The sequence below is a fragment of the Salvia splendens genome, chromosome 20, assembly GCF_004379255.2.
Source record: "Salvia splendens isolate huo1 chromosome 20, SspV2, whole genome shotgun sequence".
Taxonomy (NCBI): domain Eukaryota; kingdom Viridiplantae; phylum Streptophyta; class Magnoliopsida; order Lamiales; family Lamiaceae; genus Salvia; species Salvia splendens.
The window spans coordinates 5,360,164-5,378,222 of NC_056051.1; the positions used below are offsets into that span (position 1 = coordinate 5,360,164).

Here is an 18,059-nt window from a genome sequence, read left to right on the forward strand (position 1 = left end):
CAGAATAAGAGTGACGTGTTTTGTAAACAAGAGTGAAGTAAAATCAGAACAAGAGTGACGTGTTTTGTAAACAAGAGTGAAGTAAAATCAGAACAAGAGTGACGTGTTTTGTAAACAAGAGTGAAGTAAAATCAGAATAAGAGTGATGTGTTTTGTAAACAAGAGTGAAGTAAAATCAGAATAAGAGTGATGTGTTTTGTAAACAACAGTGAAGTAAAATCATGCTAAGAGTGATGTGTTGAGATAATTACAATTAGTATATTTTAATTGGAAATCTGAATTTGATTGTGTACATAATTGTTCGCCTAATTTTTGGCAAGATACAAAATGCTCAAACCATGGTAGTGACAAGCAATAAAAGACAATACAAAGATATTTCAAAATCGAAACAACAAAAAGTTGTGACATTAATACATAGATAAAAACAAATGCTCTATCTTAAACTTCTACATAAGAAATTCACTACATACACAAAACTATATATAGTGACCACTCCTTTAGCAAGTCAGTGTTGAGATCACAGAGTAATTAACCATGAAGGAAAAAAGTTCGAGGTTGAAGCAGCTGATATCAATGGCGAGTTGCATGACCAAAGCCAAATGCATAGCCGTCAGAAGCAAAACCGACGCCATGAGAGCGCTCCTCATGCTCACATCGCTCACGCTTCTCTCCAAGAAGAAGAGCTTCTCCATCGCCACCATCACCACCAAGATCAACCACATTTTCCACCACCACCACCACGAATCTGGTGACGAAATCGACGACAATGATCCGAGCAAGGAGATCGTCCTCTACAGCAGCAAATCCGCGGCCAGCTGCTGCAAAGACATCAGCGGCAGATGTGAAACTATACGAGAATTCTACGGCGTCGGCGACGACGATGATGATAAATATCCAGATCTGAGGCACTCGCTGTTCGAGGAGGAGGAGAAGAAGCTGGCGGAGCTGCTGGATGATCCGAATTCACAGATTTGAATGAATTTGATAGCATGTAAGACGCAGGTTTAAATTCATAATGTAATTTCCTAAAATACCCTCAGCATATTTTCTATAATTAAAATAAATAATATTTATTCCATTAAAATGTGTATCTTGATCACTATCCTATATATATATATATATATATATATATATATAGTCTCATTATTCACAAATCCACTCTTAAAGACCGAACCACCGAACCATACCAAATTAGGGTTTTTAGATCTAGTTTTTTATGGATGAGAGACACAAATTTATCAATTATTTTCGCCTTCATCACGAGCCTATTTTAATTCACCCGAAGGTAAATAAGTCATACTAACATGTTACGAAGATGTAATTTCATTCCAGTAGGTTTTTACTTCATTCTAGTATGTTTTTACTTCATTCCAGTAGGATTATTACTTCATTCCAGTACGTAAATGCGGTTTCGCAGTCGCGTGCCTTTCTTTCTCTCTACAATATCTATCACCACCGCCACAACGCTGATATGGTGTAATAAACACATGGAATGATGTAATAAATTATTGGAATGAAGTATGTGTAGAAGCATTTGAAGTCCTACTGAAATGAAGTAAAAACCTTATCCAATGAAGTAATAACGTTTCTGAATGAAGTAATAAACGCACTTGAATAAATTGCATTTTTTAATGTAAATAAAGTAAAAATTCAGGTCAATGAATTCAAATGAAACATATGTTGAATCATTTCAAAACCTAGTGGAAGAAAGTAAAAACATGTTGTAGTTTCAAAGTATTACGTACGAAATGAAGTAATAAACCTATACAATGAAGTAAAATGGGCTTGTAATGAAGACCGAAAAATTTACACAACAGCACATCTCATCAAAAAAACTAGATCTAATGGCCCAGATTTGGTCTCTAGTTCGGTCTTTAAAATTGGTTCGACATTGATCACAACTCTCTCTCTCTCTATATATATATATAAATATTAATTTTATAATAAAATATGAGTGAAGGGAATTAGCGAAACGTGAGGTCCATTTGCCAAAAATAGTAAAAATGAAATAGAACTTGATCACAGTCCTATATATATATATATATAGGGGTGCATTATAATGATAACCCCAATTTCCGTAATAACCCTATAACTAAATCTGGACCACACATTTTTAAAATCACGTGGTCTAGATTCGAACTTAGATTTACTTCATAAAAAAACGCGCGGGGTAAATATGTCATTTCGCTCATGCTAAAATTTACGTATCCAAATTTTTCTCATTTAATTTCTGAATTTCGCTCATTTTATCAGTCAGTCAAAAGTATCATTTTATCAACTCAGAGTATCATTCTATCCAATAAACCTAACATATATCATTTTATCAGTCAGTCAAAAGTATCATTTTATCAACTCAGAGTATCATTCTATCCGGCAAAACTATCATTCTATGCAATAAACCTATCATTTTATCATTTTATCAGTCAGTCAAAAGTATCATTTTATCAACTCAGAGTATCATTCTATCCGGCAAAACTATCATTCTATGCAATAAACCTAACACATATCATTTTATCATTTTATCAGTCAGTCAAAAGTATCATTTTATCAACTCAGAGTATCATTCTATCCGGCAAAACTATCATTCTATGCAATAAACCTAATATAATCGGCACAATACATAATATACAAACCTACAAAGCAGTAAACGTATCATTTTATCAACTCAGAGTATCATTTTTATAAGGTTACTGTCATTTTATCCGCTTAGATTATCATTTTATCAGGTAAAAGTATCATTTTATTAAACAAAAATGTCATTTTATACACCAAAAATACCTATCATTCTATCGGCTGAAAGTATCATTCTACCCGGCAAAACTATCATTCTATCGGCTGAAAGTATCATTCTATCCGGCAAAACTATCATTTTATTCAGTAAACCTAACATTTATAAGCTAAAAGTATCATTTTATCAACTCAGAGTATCATTCTATCCGGAAAAACTATCATTTTTATAAGGTTTCTGTAATTTTATCCGCTTATATTATCATTTTATCAGGTAAAAGTATCATTTTATTAAACAAAAATGTCATTTATACACCAAAAATACCTATCATTCTATCGGCTGAAAGTATCATTCTACCCGGCAAAACTATCATTCTATCGGCTGAAAGTATCATTCTATCCGGCAAAACTATCATTTTATGCAGTAAACCTAACATTTATAAGCTAAAAGTATCATTTTATCAACTCAGAGTATCATTCTATCCGGCAAAACTATCATTCTATGCAATAAACCTATCATTTTATCAGTCAGTCAAAAGTATCATTTTATCAACTCAGAGTATCATTCTATCCGGCAAAACTATCATTCTATGCAATAAACCTATCATTTTATCATTTTATCATTTTACGTGATATTTGGAGAAATTCAGAAATTAAATGAGGGAAATGACAGTTTTACCCCTGCGCTTTTTTTTATGAAGTAAATCTAAGTTTGAATCTTAAAACTATCGTTCTATGCAATAAACCTATCATTTTATCATTTTACGTGATATTTGGCAAAATTCAGAAATTAAATGAGAGAAATGACAGTTTTACCCCCGCATTTTTTTTATGAAGTAAATCTAAGTTTGAATCTCAACCGCATGATTAGAAATATGTGTGATCCAGATTTGGTTATAGGGTTATTACGATATTTAGGGGTTATCATATGATCACGACTCTATATATATATAGAACTTATAATGAACTAATAACAAACTTATAATGAACTTCAGATCTTTATATTATGCTAGACGATGTCATTGTTTTTAAATCTTTGAATTCCCTATAATGAACTACAAATAAAATTGTAATGAACTCTGCGTTGTTTTATAATGATGTGTTTGGTGTTTAGAGTTTAAAATTAGTTTGGTATATAAAACAACCCTATATATATATATATATATATATATATATATATATATAGGGTTGTGATCAATGTCGAACCAATTTTAAAGACCGAACTAGAGACCAAATCTGGGCCATTAGATCTAGTTTTTTTGATGAGATGTGCTGCTGTGTAAATTTTTCGGTCTTCATTACAAACCCATTTTACTTCATTGTATAGATTTATTACTTCATTCCGTACGTAATACCTTGAAACTACAACATGTTTTTACTTTCTTCTAGTAGGTTTTGAAATGATTCAACATATGTTTCATTTGAATTCATTGACCTGAGTTTTTACTTTATTTACATTAAAAATGCAATTTATTCAAGTGCGTTTATTACTTCATTCAGAAACGTTATTACTTCATTGGATAAGGTTTTTACTTCATTCCAGTAGGACTTCACATACTTCATTCCAATAATTTTTTGCATTATTCCATGTGTTTATTACATCATATCAGCGTTGTGGCGGTGGTGATAGATATTGTAGAGAGAAAGAACGACACGCGACGGCGAAACCGCATTTACGTACTGGAATGAAGTAATAATCCTACTGGAATGAAGTAAAAACCTACTGGAATGAAGTAAAAACCTACTGGAATGAATTTAAATCTTTGTAACATGTTTGTATGACTTATTTACCTTCGGATGAATTAAAATAGGCACATGATGAAGGTGAAAATAAATTATAAATTTGTGCCTCTCATCCATAAAAAACTAGATAAAAAACCCTAATTTGGTATGGTTCGGTGGTTCGGTCTTTAAGAGTGGATTTGTGAATAATGAGACTCTATATATATATATATAAAAGTAAAACCCATATTCGACTAACGTTTTCTACTTCTTTCATTTACAAAGTTAAATAGTAACTTCATAAAACTGTACAGGTAAAAAATGAGACTTCTAGTGGGGAACGTACTTTGAAATGCCTACAAATGAACGAGATAATTAGTTATTGATATCGCCAGCGAATATCATAGTCTTGAAAAAAAAAGTTGAATTTTCACCTTGTAATCACAATTTATATCCCCAACTTTAATAATTTTCTCAATTAAGTGATACTGAATAATTAAGTGATACTGAATGACCATATTATATTTATCAGCATGAATAAACGAGTAAAATTACTTAAACCGATTGTTGTTATGTAGACGTGACTCCATAAATTTACGAGATTCTCTATTTTCATATTCTCTCCAAAAATATATTATATGCAAAAAGTTTGATTCATATCTCATTTAACATAAAAAGAAAGTTGGAATTAACCCAAGATTAAATTACTTATAAATGGTAGGAGTAATAATAATTTTCAACGTTTAATTAACGACATCTTTTTTAGAAATATTCGAGGATATGATCAATAAGTAAAATTATAGTAGTAACAAATTTTGGTGAAGAACAAAGTGATGTTTGATTATAATACCACAATATTGTTGGGTTTCTGGTTTAACATTAATTTGGCATTTCTTGCTATGTTGAAATTAAGTTAGAAATCCACCACTATTGCCTTGAATTCAGTTCAAATCAGTGGGATTCGCTCCTTGTATTTCCCCACACATAAAATCAACCTAAAAAGGTCTTTGAATTTTGTAATGTTTTTTGTCAACTAACTTATGGGGTAATAATTTCTTGGGATGGGAGAATAAATTTATTGAAGTCTTCTTGTAGATAATAAGTACTATTATCTACATGAAGAAAATTGTGAATATGTATGTAGCTTTTGGTGTCTTACTTATATGTGTATATATATAAAATTTTATTGAATATAGTACTTTGGATAGGAGTCTGGTTTATAGATAAAACTTACTCCTATATTATCTGTAATGTACATTTTTTTTTGATAGAGCATAATTCTTTCATGTATTTTATAGTATATCTTAGACTCTCCTCCTTTCTCATTGTGAATACTAATTAATACTCCATCCGTTTTCAAAAATTAGAAATTTTGGGAACAACAAGATTTTAGTATAAAATTAGTAAAGTAAGAGAGAGAAAAAAATAGTAGAATTAGTATTAGTGGATTGTGTGGTCCATTTCTTATAATGGAGAGTTTCTATTTTAAAAAATGGACTAAAAAGGAAGAAATTTCAAAGGAATATAGGGAGTTCTTATTAATATTTATACAAGTATTCAATATGTCAATTAAATATATCGAAGTTTTATTCGCGCAAATCAGTGATTATCAATTTCTTGTGCCGGCTTATAAATATGTGTGCATTAGAACTATTATTTTTAAAATAAAAACTAGCTTACTTCGTAAATGTGGTTTACTTAATATTTAAATCAAATGTTGTGTTCATCCAATGACAAGTGCACGCACAAGTTACCATGTCTCTATCGTTGAATTTTAATGGTCCTAATTAATAAATTAAAATGAAATACAACAGAATTAATACTTGGGGTGTTTGTGGTAGTAATGATATTTAAAATAAGAAAGCAACTTATAACCATCTTGGAAAAAATATAATAAAAATAAAATGATGGGGATCGAAGAATGCAAGAGTTGAATAGTGAAGCGTGTTAAGATTTCTTTGTCTCAAAGGTAGCTATCTTTATAGACCAAATGACTTAGTAAATGGTTCAACTATAATGGCACTTATTTTGTTATGAGATAGTTGAGCAAGAGGCTATAGACTATATACCCCTACATTATTACCCTATTTTCACATTACAAGCAATATATGCATGCTACCTAAATCACTATTTAACTTACAATAAGGACCCCATTTTCAGCTACAATTCACTTTTCCTTTGTCACATAAACATTTTCAAATTTTCAAATTCAGTCAAAACACATTCAAGTTGAACGCACTTGTGGCGATCATGAAATTGAGCCTTATTGTGGATGTCCTTAGAGCATTCCAAAAGACGATGCTCTAGCTCATTCCACAGGGACATAGAACACAATGAATGCGCCGTGGGGACGTTTAAGAGACATATGTCACTTATATAGCTAAGGGTACGATTTGTCAAATTTATATGAGATAAATTGGAGGTAATCTAATATTTGATATTTCAATAAGATTATAGGGTGTCCAAGCAATTAATTTATGCAAGTATATGTTCAGTTTTCCAACTATTCCCAACAAATTTTAAATCCAATAATCTTTAATTTAAAAAAACTTTGTAAATGTTTGATTGTGCTAGATTGTCATTGAATTGTGAATGCTTAGGGTTTGTTTATACTTTGAAGATTGTAAATTGACATTTTATACACATAATTAGCATGTAAGTACATGAAGGATCCATATTGAATTGGTTAATTGATGATCTCACTCCCTTGATTGGATAATGTGAGAAAAGTTGGACATCTAAATAATAGTGTCTTTAGTCATGCCATAAAAATACTATAATGTTGAAAGTGATATAGACATTACATGAAGTTCCAAAGGAAAAAGGAAATGAGTGTGTTGATGGCCTCTCATTTCTCGTGGGCAACATTGTTTTGTATTTGTAGTGGACCTATATATCTATCTTTTTATTATCAACTTTTAGGCAAAGAAAAATGTCCCAAACCCCTCATACATCCATCCTTTCCATCTTTTGCATATTGCACACATATATTATGGTGATCTCTTTGGGTCAGCCGGTCTCACGGTAAGACGGGTCAAGATACATTATCTTCATGATCACTAGTAAAATCATAAAGATAATTTGCTAGTAAATTCTTAAATACTAATTGTTATCATTATAGTTTTGCATACTAACTTCAAAATTTGTTAGTAAATTATTAAATCATGAATATGTGCTAATTTTGCAACCGAACTAATTAATTTGTTTTGATTTTACAACCAATCAAGATTTGAACACTACATAGGTTGATGACACTATCAGACGTCAACCAAAATGATGCCATATTTGAGTTTATATTAAGTCATAAATAATGCTAGAATCTTGACTGATTGCAAAATCAGAATACCCTGATTATAAATTTGTCACTGAAATATCAAGTTTGAATTCAGATCTCGCTCGGTCTCACACTGAGATGACTTATACAAATTTTGTAGTATGTAATTCACAAAAGCAATAAAAATTAATCAGAGTTAATAATAATAATAATCGATTTCAACCATGCACGGTCTAGGTATAAATAAACAATTGAAACTTATATAAGAATTTGAAATAATTAAAAATTAAACATAACTTGATTTAAAAACAAGGCATGCATGCAGTCAATCAAATACATACTGAAAATTTTACTTTACTAATAAATAATCACAATACTTTTTTTATTCTTATTTTGATTCTTTGATTTGTCTCGTGGGTACTGCGATGCATAAAATCTCTATTACTTTAGAAATAAATATAATTAGGAATTACCTGCATCAATGCTGTCGAGATATTTCTATATATTTGACAAAAAAATAAAAAAATAATACAGATAATCTTAAGAAAATGATGTAATTAGGGTCCCAGGTTTAGTTAGCTTAAAATGGCCTTTTATACAAAAGTCATTGTTAGATGTGATTGAAAGTCAAAGCTAATGAACACATTGTGGGATATCCTAACAGTTAGGATAATAAATTTGTATTTAATATCCCCCACAATGAAAAATTCAAATCCCCGAACAAGTTTCTGTTTTCATATAGCTTTTTGATCTAATAATTTAGTGAGTAATTTGTTCGTAAATTTTTAAATTTTGCATACCAGCTTTAAAATCTTCATGTATAGTATACTAAATTATTAATTTATTCTAATTTTATAATTAATCAAAATTTGGACACTAATATAATTTGATAATTTATTTATGTGATGTTATTATGTGTTATATTATTATAAACTATCAAACAATATCGATTAAATAACATGGGACATAGGGAAAATTTTTTGTTGAAGTAAAGTTTTTCTTAAGAAAGAATGACATGGAAGGGAGAAAATGTAAAATGGAAAATGAGAAATAAGTTGGAGATAGAGAATAATGAATGAAATTATTTAATTTAAATGGAAAATGAGAAACAAGTTTAAAAGGAGAACAATAAATGAAATTATTTAATTTAGTATAAGAGCATCATCCATGATGGCACCCGTCCCGGCGGACGTCCGGCCGGCATGCCGGAGTTCCGCGCGGGACGTCCGCCATTGCGCAGCGGTGACACGGATACGGACGTCCGCTGCGGACACCGGAGTTTCGCGGCGTTCCCGGGACGTCCGTCGCGACGTCCTTGTTGACGTCCGCCATTGCGTTGACCCCACGGACGTCCCGATTATTTTATATTTTTTTTCAAAAATTCTATAAATACGGCTTGTTGAACTTCATTTCATTCGCACCACTTGTATTAACGAGTATCTCTCTCTCTACGTTTCTTTTATATATCCAGAATGGCTGATAGTGGTAATGGTAGTGGCTTTGGTGCGGGCGATAGCGGTGCGGGTGGTAGTGGTGGGCATATGATGACATAATAAGACGAATTCATGCATGTGTGCGGGAGGCAGCGGAGAGGGAGATACAGGCGGCCTTGGCGCCGGCGGTACCTCGACCCATCCATCGTCGATCTATAGTACCCCGGCACCACCTCGCTGCACACCGTCGGTTGTACGAGGATTACTTTGCTCCGGAGTCACGATTTGGGGAGAACATGTTCCGGCGACGTTCTAGGATGTATCGTCCGCTCTTTCTGCGTATCGTGGGCACTTTAGAGCGTCGATACGGGTATTTTAGGGTGCGGGAGGATGCGTCTGGTAAACCCGACCACACTCTGATTCAGAAGTGCACTGCCGCAATCAGGCAGCTGGCATACGGAGGCGCGACTGACATGTTCGATGAGTACCTCCACATCGGCGAGACGACTGCCCGCGATTGCCTAAAGTATTTTTGTTAGGGCGTTAGGGAGATATTCGGGGATAGGTATCTTCGGAAGCCTACCCCCGAAGATTGTCAGGCTCTGCTGGATATGCACGGGACTCAGCACGGGTTTCCGGGGATGCTAGGCAGCATAGATTGTATGCATTGGGAGTGGAAGAACTGCCCCGCTGCCTGAAAAGGGGTGTACACTACGAGTTTCAAGGGCAAGAATCTCACGATGATCCTTGAAGCGGTAGCTGACTACCGACTGTGGATTTGGCATGCCTATTTTGGAGTAGCCAGGTCGAACAACGACATCAACGTCCTCCAGTCGTCGCCCCTTTTCAACGACCAGTGCATGGGCGTCGGTCCGACCGTCAATTTCGTCGCCAACGACAATCAGCACAACATGAGCTATTATTTGGCTGATGGGATATACCCTATGTGACCCGTCTTTGTGAAGACGATCAGATGCCCAACATAAGAAAAGAAGGTATATTTTGTGGGTCGTCAGGAGGCAGCACGTAAGGATGTGGAGCGGGCATTTGGTGTGCTCCAGGCTCGATGGGCGGCAGTGAATGGTCCATCACGGCTGTGGTATGCTGACAACATCGCCGATATGATGTACGCATGTATTATCATGCATAACATGATCGTCGAAGATGAAGGTCCAGCACTGTCGGATTGGGCCAATGATGATGCTGATGTTGCGGGTCCAAGCCACAGCGTGGCCATCAGCAATGTACGTATGGGGATACCCCATGACGAGGTCAAGCGAGTCCGTGCATTTGCCGACATGCGCCAAAAACAAGCCCATATTCGACTCCAGAACGATATAATTGAAGAAGTATGGCAGGGGAGGGGTCGTCGTTGATGGAATTTGTATTTATTGAAGTGTACTTTTTTTAGTTTTTTTTTGTTGAAATGTACCTTTCTTTTTTTTATTTAATGAAAATTTTATTTCGTAATCGTGGTGAAATTTTAATTTCATAAATTGTTTAATTCCGTAAATTGTTTAATTTGGTGAATTTGTGAATTTTTATTATTGTGGGAAGTCCGTCTGGATGTCCTTGGGGATGTCCGCCACTGTGCAGTGGGAAGTCCTTATGACGTGGCAGGAGGTGTTTTTGGGATGTCCTCGGGGATGTCCACCACTGTGGATGCTCTAATACGACGTCGTTTCAATTCACTACCTTCACTATAATGACATTTAGTTGATGCGAGATAGTGTCACGTAAGTTAGTAATCAAGTCATATCATTGAAAAGTCTTATTTAGTTGCAAAATCTTAATCAATAATGGCAATATTGGAGACTTTTGTAAAAACTACTCCCTTTGTCCCAACTTAAGAGTCCTATTTCACTTTTAGCATAAATGGTAAGTAGGCCACACATTCCATCAACTTATTCAACTCACATTTTATAATAATATATATAAGTGGGAGCAATATTGCACTAGCTTATTCAACCCACTTTTCTTTACATTTCTTAAAATCTGTACCCTAACTAATTAGGATTCTTAAGTTGGGACAAATGGAGTATTCATTATCGAAAAAAATTACCATTCATATTTATTTAAATAGAAGTTCTCATTTAAAATCTCAAATGGAGATTGCGATCCAGTTACATTCTTAGAGCATCCGCAGCGGTGAGCAGGACGCTGTCCGTTCGTCCGTGCCAACGGCACGACACCGCCGTCTGCCGCTGCGCTCTTGCCGCTGGCGCGGCACTGCTCGATGCATCGAGCACATCCGTGCCAGCGAGCAGCTGACGTGGCGCGTTCTGATTGGCCAACGGCATTTCCGTTGGAAATTCATTTTTTTTAAAAAACGAAAATGATGCCAAAAATAAAAAAAAAATTCAGAATCCCATAAATTTGGCCGTTTTTTTTACCGTTTTTCTGGATTTTTTTTTATTTTTATTATCCCCAAAACCATCTATAAATACACACATTCATCATCCATTTTTCATATCAAATCATCTCTCATTCATATTTTTTCATAGAACTTATATCTACATCTTCTTCTCTCACTCAAACCCTCAAATGGATTTCACCCAACTCATTGCGGATGCGGAGCGCGAAGAACAAGAATACTATGAACAACATCGTGCCGCCTATTAAGCCTATGTGGCAGCGAATACCCCCGCCCCCCTCCTCAACCTACTAGATCAACTCGCCGATACATCCATCGTGACCGGGAGAGAGCCAAAGAAAGGCTCGTTGCCGACTATTTTTCCGACCAGCCGCGGTTTCCGAAAGATTACTTTCGGCACCGTTTTCGCATGTCAAAACGCTTGTTTATGCGTATTGTCAACACATTGTCCGCCCGTGTTGAATACTTTCAAACAAGTACAGACGCAGCCGGTCGGCAAAGTCTCTCGGCGTTGCAGAAGTGTACGTGTGCCATCCGACAACTTGCTACTGGGCAAACGGCTGACCTCTTCGACGAGTATTTGCATGTCGGTGAGTCCACTGGAATCCTTTGCCTTAAAATTTTTTGCGATGGCGTTCGTTCAACTTTCGGGGATGAATTCCTTCGGGCACCCACCACCGATGATTGCCAACGGTTGCTTCGTCTTCACGAAACAGTCCATGGTTTTCCCGGTATGCTTGGCAGCACTGACTGCATGCATTGGAGGTGGAAGAATTGCCCGACTGCTTGGAGGGGGCAACACTTAAGCGGCCACAAAGGCGGTGGCCCAACACTTATCCTTGAAGAGGTCGCCGACTACTACCTATAGATTTGACATGCATATTTCAGTGTTGCCGGATCCAACAACGACTTGAACGTGCTCTATTCTTGACCACTCTTCAATGATGTGTTGAATGGTGTAGCACCGGCGATCGAGTACACCGTCAACGGAAATACATACCACGTGGGTTACTATCTCACCGATGGTATCTACCCAAGGTGGTCGACTTTCGTGAAGACGCTCAGTAACCCGCAAGACCCGAGACGGGTTCTTTTTGTGCAGCAACAAGAGTCCGCTCGTAAAGATGTCGAAAGAGCTTTTGAGGTCCTTCAAGCCCGATTCAACATTGTGAATGCCTCGTCTCGGCTGTGGTACGTGAAAAATATTGCCGACATCATGTACACGTGTATTATCTTGCACAACATGATTATAGCTGACGAAGGACCGAGGGAGGCTAGCTTTTACGATGAGGATGAAGCCGGAAGCTCAACCGCGAGGTCTCCACCATGCCGAGGTGTGCATACGACGGTGGGTGAGAGGATCGAAACAAGGCACACAATGTGCGATACCCGAACCCACGTTGAGCTACAAGAAGACCTAATCAAACACATTTGGGCGAAATTCGGCCACGAGTAGTGGTTTTTTTTTTAATTTTATGAATTTAATTATGTAATTTTTAATTTTTAGGATTTAAATTATGTAATTTTTAATTTTTAAGACTTTAGTTTTAAAAATTTTAATTTTTAGGATTTTAATTATGTAATTTTTAATTTTTTGTAATTTGTAATATTATTCTGGTTATTTTTAATGCATTTTAATATTGTGGAAATATTTTTATTTAAATTGAATAATAGAATGGTGGGACCCTTGAGTTTGTTCTTGCGGAAGAGCACGAAGGTGGGTGTTGTACTCTTGCCTATGAGCAGGGAGTAAAAGTGGGTCCGGGCCTATATCCGTGATCGTTGATAAGAGCAGGGACGTGGATGCTCTTAGGTGGAGTATGAAGTGGGTCTCACTCGACTCTAATGTCGAAGGACTAGACTCAGGAGTAAGCGAGTGTGCACATATGAGAATTAATGCAAAGCTCGGTCCAGACACAACGCTCCTTAAATCCACTGGATCACTGGGTCCAGGAACTCTAGAGAACTACAGTGTTTTTGTCGTTGGACACACTCGACTCCCCTTCAAAATTAAATCCCTCAACCCGAATACTATGAATTAGTATAGGGAAGTGGGGTTGATCCCACAGAGATGGATTCACAAAGTAGTGCTAAGAGACTATGGAAACAAACGGCTGCTGCCACACAAAGGGGTTGAGATTTAAACTACCACTAGATCTAGGCAAGAAATGTAAACGCTAGACCTAGGACACAGAAAACTTACTGGAATCAGACATCAATACCGAAAGACACAATTACTCCCTAGACTAAGTAAACGACTACCTAATCTAGCTAAACAGTAAGCAACTAACAGTGGGGACCATATTTCCAGAAATAGCAAGTACGGTAAAAAGCTGCAGATAACCAACCCATGCTCCAACTAACTACGACATGCACCTTCGCAACTAAACTAAACTCGCAGATGAAGAAAACAGAGCACACTCCTAGATTCAAACAGAATATAAAGATTTGGACGCCGGAAACATGCTATGAATCGGAAATACATCAGATCTACATAAACTAGGCGAAATGAAATGAAAACACGTAAGCTAGGCATAAAATTAAAACACTCCTGTTCAGAATCACTTCAGACGCTTAATCCACTCCGGATCCAAGCCATCCGAACTCAACAACCAACAAAATCAACTCCATAACTCCGATTCTCACAGATCTGCTCCGATCAACTCCAAATTCCAACAATCACAAACAACTCCACAACATCAGCAAAACAAAACCCCGATTCATCCACAAACAAACTCCATTCTTCCAGATCTCACCATTAACCTGCAATAATCCGGAAAATAACCACGAAAACAACCAACTCCAACAATCCAACTCCAGAATTCAAGTAAACACAATCAATCGACAGAAATCATCACGATCGACGTAAGCGAAAACGAAACTTGCATAAAAGTAGAGAAATATCCAGAAACAAAAGAGGACCGAGCTTCGAACAGTGAAGCTCGGTGAATTCAGCAGAAACGAAAAAAAATAGAAATAAATTGTTTCTTCGCCCCAAAGAAAGACGGTGTTACAACCCACAAACACTATCGGAAAGCTAAAAGTGAACCCCAGCGCGAACCCGAGATCCTCCGCGAATTAGAACCAAGTATGTGAAAAGTGAACTGAGCAACAGGCTGTTCGTGAGGCCTCCACCGAGAAGATCCCTCCAGCTTGCATGCTTCTTCCTTTTATAGATGCGGACATAGCCTTCTAGAGTCTTCGTAGAAATCCCTATTCTACCCTTCAACTCCGAGGCTTCCTCCGTCAAGCAATTTCTTTCATAATGTCCGCTCTTTCACCAGTTTCCTAGGACTATGCAAGCTTCCTCTTCTTTTCCTGGATCTAGCGAAAACCTTCACACACCTGGCTTAAAACATGCGTTAGACCCAGTAATTTCACGAAATAAAACCCCTAGACCGATGCATGAAATTAGCCTTATCAAACTGCTCACACTTAAACCATGCTTGTCCTCAAGTATGAAAGACAAGAGAAAGAAATAAGGCGAATTTCAATGCACGGTCCCCAAGAACGACTCTACAAACAAAAACAAAAACAGACTCCTGGACCTAGACAACTGGCAAAATAAAAAAAACAGACTTATAAAAGAAAACAACACAAAGAATCAAAACACAAACAAGCATGAACTAGGTTCGACTTTTAGGCAACCGTCCCCACAAGCTTAAGTTCAATCCGATCGTCTACAGTCTTCAAATCTTCCCCCTTCCCTCTTCTACCTAAACGGTCCGTCAGTTCGTCAAGATAGCCTATTGACACCCCAGCTGTTAGGTTCGCTCGATCACTCATTCCTCACCAGGTATGTTAGGATCAAAACGCTCCCCAGTTAAAGTTATGCCACTAATGCGTTGGGTTATGAGAGTTTTACCCTTCTTACTTCTCTTTTTTTCCCATTGATTTTCCTGGGTCAGGTTGAAATTGCTTCCTGCCCTTGAGGATACTAATATTATATTATATTTATTTTTTTATTTTTTCCTGTATTATATCCCCTTTTCCCCTGGACTTCGTCCAGCTTATACCTCCAATTATTATTTTTTTTTACTCCTCCCCTGGACTTCGTCCAGCTTATTCCACCTTTTCCTGGACTTCGTCCAGCTTATACCTCCGAAACCCATTTTTTCTCCTTCATACTCTACTCCCTAAGCATCAAGTGGCAGCCCAATTTACATGTTAGCACAAAAAAGTGTTTAGGCTTATAACTCGCTCTTATAGTAGGGCTGCACAGCTGGGTTATCTAAGGCTTTTTCCATCGTCCCAACTTCATTCAGACCGCCTTTGGTTTGTTAAGGAAGAAGGTATCAAAGTTGACATGCATTCTCTCTTCAATCGCTCTCACTAAGGGAAACCTGCCTTATTATCTCACTAGCTCATGCAAAACACACATCCTAAAGACTCTTAAAACAGAAAGAACACAAACACCATACTTACTCCCCCCCTCCCACTTCACTCAAGCTTGTCCCCAAGCTATCCTAGTGAAGGGAGGAAAAGGAAGTAAGAACAGCAGACAACAGACACAAACGCAAACAAAGCACAAAACAAAACAAACTTCTCACTCTTAGACCGAACATCGAGCTAAGTGGGAGAAAGCGAAACATACAAAACCAAAACAAAACAACCCCTTCTCACACTTAGACCAAAAATTGGGCTAAGTGTAGGAAGGTATAACACATATATACAGAACGATGCATGCTGGCAGACTTGGGTGGCACTGTCTGTTGGGTCACTTTAACTTTCTTTCTTGCCGGTGACTCCGGCGTCTCCTTCTGATCTTCTGTGGGTCGGGGTACGGTTTTCTTCAAAAGCACGGGCATGGAGGAAGACGGGGTGGTCTGAGGCCTTTGGGCTTGTGGCGGCTTCTGCACAGCTAGACTCCCTTGACCCGGCGTCTTGGAACCGCCGCTAGGTTCAGGAAGTCCCTTCGGTGTCTCGGGGAACTTCGCTTGAAGCCACTTCGTCATCTTCATTATCAGTGCGACGGCCTCCGCCATCTTGTCGGAAAGCCTTGACGATTCTGCCACTAGGTCGGTGATACGCCCATTCAGGGCTACGGCCTCCTCTCTACTTCTCCCCATTTCCCTCCGTATCTCCGTCACTTCTTTTCGTACACTGATTACCTCCTTCCTCACATTCTCTACTTCGTTTCTCACTTCCTCAACTGACTTTTTGACTTCTGCATCCTCAGCACTGTCCCTTCCTTTACCCCGTAGGGCCACAATCCCCTCCAAAACCATTTTCATCTCTGACCTCATCCATCCAACCTCTTTCCTTACTTCTTCTACTTCTATCCTGGCTCCGGCTTCCATGTCAGCAGTATCCTTCGCCTCCACCATCTCAGGCTCCTGCTTCGTCTGCGCCTCCGACTGACCGACCTCATAAAAGCACACGTCCCTTCCCTGTGTAATGAGCAGCCCCTTATTGAAAAAGTAGTCCACGTTGAACACCTCCGGGGGTAGACACATCTTCACTTCTCTGCAGGACTTGTGGATTTTCATAATAACGTTGCGTTGTAGGTAAGCCCCTAGAAGGTGGCATGTGTAAAGATGTCGGGAAGGGTTGGCTGTCACTTGATGGCAGGCTTGGGCTAATCAATAGCCCAAGTGAACACGTACTCCCTTGGCCATGCAGCAAGTAAAGTACAAGTCGGGGGTCGTCAGAGCGTTGTTGGCTGTGCCCATCAGGTTGTAGCTAATGAAGGTCTGGGCGAATCGCAGGACCCTGTTCTCAATATGGTGGGCCTTCGACCAGCTGGTTTTGAACTGACCTACCCTAGGGTGAGCCACAAACTCCCATGCGTTCTGCGTCTTGAATCCCGGCGTCAGCTTCGGTGGACCAATCATTCTCTCGCTCCACAAACCCTCATCATCCTCTGTGCGCGTAAGCAGTCCCATCCGCAGAGTCCATTCACGGATGCTCATCACATGCTCTTCATTGAAGAGCCGGAATTTGATGGAGTCAGCATTCAGATCGGTGGTGGACTTAAATCGGAAGGTGGAGAAGAATTCCCTTGCCAGGTCGATTGGAACTTCGGCAGTGCTGTGCTTGAGCAACCAATCAAAGCCGATTGCGTCGATATAAGTTCGGAATTCATCATTGCAAGCGATCTGCTTGAGCTCCGATGAGCTGTACATTTTTCCAGACTTAGCGTACTTGCCCTGGGCACTCTTCTCCTTGTGGATGGTTGCGCGTTTCGGGTCGTCAAACTTTCTCATCTCGTCCAGGAGCTCTCTTGTAATCCAGATCTCAGTTGGCTCAAAGTTGAGCTCCTCTTCTTGTTCTTCTTCAGAGTCACTAGACCCAGCAGAATCCTCGGGCTCTGCAGCGTATGGTACCTTGGCAGGTCGAGGAAGTGGGGATTCAGTGGATTTCCCTTTCGCCTTCTTGGTCTTGGAAGGAGCAATTTGTTTCCCCTTCCTTTTCTTCTCGGCCGCGTGGCGGCGTTCCTCTGCATCACTCACCCCTCTGCTCGGTCTGGGAGATTCTGCCTGCTCAGGTGCTATGGCTTCTGGACCCAGCATTTCTTCCTCCGTCTGCT

At 38.2% G+C, this 18,059-nt stretch overlaps 1 protein-coding gene across 1 annotated transcript; it reads left to right on the forward strand.

Annotated features, from left to right (window-relative positions):
* The first annotated feature begins 534 nt into the window (after positions 1-534).
* Positions 535-975, forward strand: LOC121781338. The gene has a single exon (XM_042179085.1). It carries the CDS (start codon positions 535-537, stop codon positions 973-975), a length of 441 nt encoding a protein of 146 aa, XP_042035019.1.
* The last annotated feature ends 17,084 nt before the right edge of the window (positions 976-18,059 follow it).

Bases quoted from the DNA above. Each gene is read 5' to 3' on its own strand.
- LOC121781338 (XM_042179085.1), top strand. From the start codon at position 535: ATGAAGGAAAAAAGTTCGAGGTTGAAGCAGCTGATATCAATGGCGAGT.